This window comes from Ixodes scapularis, unplaced genomic scaffold, assembly GCF_016920785.2.
Source record: "Ixodes scapularis isolate PalLabHiFi unplaced genomic scaffold, ASM1692078v2 PGA_scaffold9__187_contigs__length_104089568, whole genome shotgun sequence".
Classification (NCBI taxonomy): domain Eukaryota; kingdom Metazoa; phylum Arthropoda; class Arachnida; order Ixodida; family Ixodidae; genus Ixodes; species Ixodes scapularis.
In genome coordinates, this window is record NW_024609884.1 from 49,725,848 (window position 1) to 49,731,194 (window position 5,347).

At 61.5% G+C, this 5,347-nt stretch overlaps 1 protein-coding gene across 1 annotated transcript; it reads left to right on the forward strand.

Annotated features, from left to right (window-relative positions):
- Window positions 1–2,641: 2,641 nt before the first annotated feature.
- LOC115316090 (CCAAT/enhancer-binding protein beta) lies at window positions 2,642–4,234 on the forward strand. Its single transcript, XM_029975383.2, has one exon. It carries the CDS (start codon window positions 2,967–2,969, stop codon window positions 3,936–3,938), a length of 972 nt encoding a protein of 323 aa, XP_029831243.1. The 5' UTR covers window positions 2,642–2,966; the 3' UTR covers window positions 3,939–4,234.
- Window positions 4,235–5,347: the final 1,113 nt, after the last annotated feature.

A 5,347-nucleotide genomic window follows, 5' to 3' on the forward strand; every position in this document is an offset into this window, starting at 1 on the left:
TGAATCCGGAACGGAAGCGTCGCGCTGCTGGTCAGACAGGCGTCCTGTGGCCTTCAAGCCCCGCGCGCCATCCAAGCGTGTGTGCAGCGGGCCAGGGCGCCGCACGAAGTCCTTAGGCACCCCAGGCGACCCCTTCCCCGTGTGGCCCGTTGGCGATCGCCAGTGTGCCCATGCGGTCCAGCGACAACGGAACGGTGCACGACCAGCCGCACGGAGACCAGTCCAGCAGAAAACAAGGTCCATCTACGTGGAGGTCCCGCCCGAGCACACTCGGCTCGCATTTATGGGTCGCAAAATGCCGCGACTTCCTGCGGAAGCGTCGAGGTCGGCGCGCGTTGCTCGCTCTCGGTAGGACCGACTTGGACTTCCGAACTTTGCCGACGGTAATGAGCGCTTGGCGAAGTGCGGTGGCTTTGTCGCTGGTGCCTCAGCCGCTTCTCACACTTGCGTCGAGTCCGACCAGGTGCAACCGAACGTTTGCCTCGTCGCGCGACTGACCGAGCGACAGCGAAGCGGGTCGCCGTCGCTTGTCTCGTCGCTCGCCGAATCGCTTACATGCGGTTTCTATTTTACGTACACGCGAGATGCGACGTAATTCAAAAGATGCGCCAGCGGTTGGAACACGGAAGACATTGCGCTCGGAGCCGCATGATGGCGCTACGAGCCCAATGTGCGGCTGGAAAAGCGCTTTTGGCTTTTCTGCGTGCTGCGCTCCAGAGTGGTGCGCTCTGCTCTCCCGGCACTCGCCACCCGCGGCGGCTAGGGAAAGTTGGTGGGTTTCTAGTACCTTCGACGGGGGAAAACGTGGCCGGCCGAGGAACCGAGTCGAACGCGAGCTCTGCCGCTTCTGGGCGACCGCGCACCCTTTAGCGGTGTTCTCGCGCGAGAAAGTCGCAGCGAGGGAAAAAAAAAAAAAAGAAATAAAAAGGGTATATACTAATATTCTCTTTTTCTTTCGCTGGGTTACTGTGACAGCTGCTCTCCACGCGGATCATTACTTCCCTGTTCCGTTCTACACGCTATTACGTCGGAACGGAGTCGTGCCGACCTCGTGACACTGCGTCCAAGTTATAATTGCCCCGCGGGGTGCCAGATATGATATTTTACAATAGACGCGTAATAAAAGAAATTCCCGCGTCTCGTGCGGTCTACTTTTAGACGCCGTTACGGGAGGCCCGGATCTCACCGTGCGAAGACAGGCTAATCAGATAGCGTTCGTGGTATCCGCGGCTATTCTCGCCCGTTTTCGATAAAACTGGTACAGGACACACAAAAAACCGCAAACAAACACACACACACACAAAAAAGTATTTTTTTTTACTTTTTCTTTTATTTTTTACTTTCACTTTTTTTTTTTTTTTTTTTTTGTTACATTTGGACGACATGTGCGGAGTTCGAGCCCTGCCGACCGTTGCTTGGCTCACGGTGCGTGAAGCAGGATGAGGTCAAGCAGCGGCGGAGGTCCCTCGAAAGTTCGTGCTCCGAAGAAGCGGGCCAGGGTTTGTCTTACGTCGGAGGTTTCTAGCATGAGGAGCGTATCGAGTCGCGCGGTGGTGTCAAGGTCGGTCCGACGAGGAGCGTTAGATAACAAATCGTCGGACCAAGGTTGCAGCTCTACCCCGCAATGTGGAGCCGCCGGGGCGAGTACCACCCGTGAGAAGCACGTTCGTGGGGTGTAAAAATAATAATAATAATAAAAAAATAGAAAGGCACGAGTTACGTTTGTTCATTTCTGTCAGATGCAACTCAATGCTACAACGAAATGGTCGCGCGGACCATTTTTAGCGCGCTCTTCATACGAGTTTCGTGGCAGCGAAGAGAAGAAAAACGTGCCGTCGGCTGACGATTCCCGTCAAAGAGCGATTCGAGGCGAGTGACTGGATCAAGGTCGAATAGAGCGTCGCTTGTAACTGTCGTCCTCGTAGGTTTCTCGTTTCCTGATTTATTGTGCGATCGAATCATCGGGGGTGTCAAAGGAACTCCCGAGCCCGCGGCCCCGTCGTCTCCTGGGGGCCTCCTGGCGGGCCCGGGACGGCCTGACAGCGGAAGCGGGTGGTCGGAGGTCTTCGGGGGGCCATGGGAGGGCGGCAGCAGTGGGTCCGCGGGCAGCGGTGGCCGGCAGAGCGGACTCCGGGCCTGGCCTTGGGTGCCGAGCCCCTTTTAGCCCGGCGCGTGGAGCGCTGGCCCGGTCCCAGCAGCGCTGTCTCCGGGGCCCAGCCGGGCGTCACGTGGAAGCGTGTGGCGTGCGCGGGGGGTCTTCCCAGGCAGGATCGATGTGGGGGCTTCCCTGGCAGCTTCCGTAGCGCGTAATCGAGTCTCGAGTCGTCGCTGGTCCGCTCGGAAGCACCTTCGGAAGGCGCACGTTCTCCGGAATGTTAGGGAAAGTTGAACGAAAGGAAAAGAAAAAAAAAAAAAAGCTACTGGCTACTTTGCGAGCCAAGTCACCACGCGCTGAGGCCTCCTCGCCTGAGCCAGAAAAGCAGAAGCAAAAAAGCGCGAAGGAAAGGGCTGGAGAGCGGTGCCGCCTCTCCCCGTGGCGTCATAATGACGTCAGCGGAGGACGCGTACGGGTCCAATGGCGGAGCGCCCAAGTGACGACAGAGCGGCGGCGCACGGCGGCCGACGTGCGCGACGCGAAAGAGTGCCGTCCGCTATAAAGGCGCCGCGTGGCCCGATTGCCGGGAGCAGTTGCAAGCGGCTGGAGCGCAATATTCCAGCCTCAGTGATCGATAGACGAGCGGCGTGCGCTGGGACTTTGTGCGCGCGGCAAATTCGAGGACTTTGGAGTGGTTGGATGTGCTTTGAGTGATCGGTGGGCCGCGACACGAGCATCGACAGCGCCGGAGAGCCAGTGTGTGCTGTGGTCACAGGCCAGCGCCCCCCCGGTCACGACGGCTTCTCCGCTGCGGAAAAGCTTTGACTTTGAGCACTGCGTGCAGCTGTCGCCATGTTACGCGTCGTCCGGCATGGACTCGCCGCACCTGTATGAGTCGGCGAGCAGCGAGGACCTGAAGCAGCCCCGCCAGGCGCCCCCCCTGCTGCTGAGCTCTGCGCAGAGCACCCGCCCACCGCTGGGCGCCTTCGACTTGGGCTCGGACGGCTGCGTGCCGGACCTGGCCGAACTGAACACGCCCGAGCTGTCGTTCGACCTGCAGGGCTTCATCGCGGACTCGTCCTCCTCCGCGCACTCGTCGAGCAGCCTCGAGGAAACGCTGTTCACGGACCTGCTGACCGAGCAGCAGAAACGCTACGGTGGCCACCCCTTCCCTATGCCCCACCAGGGCGGGCCCCTGAACCACGCGGAACACCGGTACGGCTCTGAGGCCGGCCTCGGCATCAAGCAAGAACCACTGGATCAGGCGGAGTACTCGAGCTGCCGCGAGCAGCAGTCGCCCTACGCCCGGGGCCTGCTCGCCTTCCCTGGCCTGCACGGCGCGCCGCAGGGGCCCCAGGCCACGGCGACGCTGCGCCCGGTGCCGGTCTTCTCGGCGGGGCAGCCCCATGGGCTCGCTCCCCAGGGCCCGCTCTCGCTGGCCGCCCTGCCGCCCCCGCACGCCAACGGAGGGGGACCTCTGGGCCACCACAACGGGCTCAGGCCACTCGGCGGTCAGGGGCCCGCGGCCCCGCAAGGCCCCAAGCCGCCGCACGGCCAGCACAAGGCATCCGGAAAGAAGCTGCTCGACAAGGGATCGGACGAGTATCGACGCCGGCGCGAGCGAAACAACATCGCGGTGCGCAAGTCGCGCGAGAAGGCCAAGCAGCGGTCACGCGACACCGAGCGCAAGGTGTCCGAGCTGAACCGCGAGAACGACTCTCTGCGCAAGAAGGTGGAGCTGCTCACCAAGGAGCTCGCCGTGCTCAAGTCCCTGCTCACCAATGTCGGCGTGCCGCCGGAGAACGTGGACAACGAGGTGGCCCGCTCGCTGCAGGGCTACTAGGTCGCGCCCCGCGGCCGCCTCTAGTCATCTGTACAAATGGCCCCGCTGCGCGGACTGCGCGGCCTGCCCGGCCGCTCGCGCGGGGCCCGGACGCTCGCTCCTTTCTAAGCTCATTCATCGGCGCCCGGGCCGCCCCCTTCGTTCATTGCCCGAGCGCGCCTCATTTGTTGCCGGACCTGTTGCGACCGTGTTGTTGATTGTTCGTTTTCCGGGACACCCTGTGTGGTCTTACGTTGAGTGTTGCACCTTTTATTTTTTTAAGAAAAATATTAAAGTCCATTTTTTCGTTCATGAAACCCGCTTGCACCTCGCTCGTGCGCGGGACGTTGCGTCGGGACGTCCTGCCCGGCCCCCTCTGCCTCGGGGGGTCTGGCGGACGAGCCCGGCGCAGCCCCGGCACCCTTCCGGCACCCGACGGGGACGCGCTGCGGTTCCCCCGGAGCCTCTGACCGGGCCCCGGGCTCCGCTGCCGCGTCCTCGGCGACCGCCGTCTCGACCGCGTCGCGAGAGCTGTCGGCCGCGGGGCGCACGTGCGCCCTTCTTTCGAGGACCACGAGGTAACGGCGACTCCCGCGTTGCCCTGGCAACGGCGTCTGAGCCGTTGCTACGGCAACGCGGAAGCCCCGTGCTCCACTGGCTCGCTTTTTCGGAAACGTTGCGCAACCGGTGGGATACAGTGTGTCGGCGTATCAAGGACGCGCGCCTATTGTGAGCCGAACTGATCGACCCTTTTTCTGCTCTCGAGCCGCTCTTGATTTGCGCCGTCTTCTCCCCATTCAGCGATGCGGGCTCTGACCAGCCCGCATCGCTGCGAGAAAGGCTTCCCACTCTCGCTAGGAATAACTTTCCCGCGGGGCTGCTTTGAAAGCGCACGCGGTGCGGTCCAGCCGCCACGTATACCTTGAACCACACTTGCGGTCAGTTCAGGAGCAGAAAAAATTAGTCGGGCGCGAAAGTTCTAGGCGACGCGGAGATGGCCTAAAAGTCGTCCAAGGACGTCGCTGTAAACGAAACCCGTTCCCTCTTTTTCTCATCCTCCGTTCCGGGGAGGTATCGTGTTACGCGAGAGAACTGGGCGTAGCGTTAGAAGAGACGGAACCAAACGCAGCCGCCTGTTGGAGGGAAGTTGTTAGGCAACCGGGGCTGCGCCAGGCTTGCATACCACATGCCCAGATTCGCGCCGAACTTGGGCGACACGAGGTGTGCGGTTGAGTCTTTGGGGGGAATACCAGATCCCTGGCCTCGGCCGCTGGTCTCGTCTTTCCCCTGGGGCTCGTCCCGATTGTAGCACTGGTTCACACATCACTGACGTACAGACGTTTGTTTCGCCGGCTTTGTCGCGGAGTCTAGTTGCGCCGCGACACGAACTGTGCTACGGATGCACGCAATGCGGTGTTGTTAAAATAAGT

Excerpts from the sequence above, each read along its gene's own strand:
- LOC115316090 (XM_029975383.2), top strand. The coding sequence starts at position 2,967 with ATGGACTCGCCGCACCTGTATGAGTCGGCGAGCAGCGAGGACCTGAAG.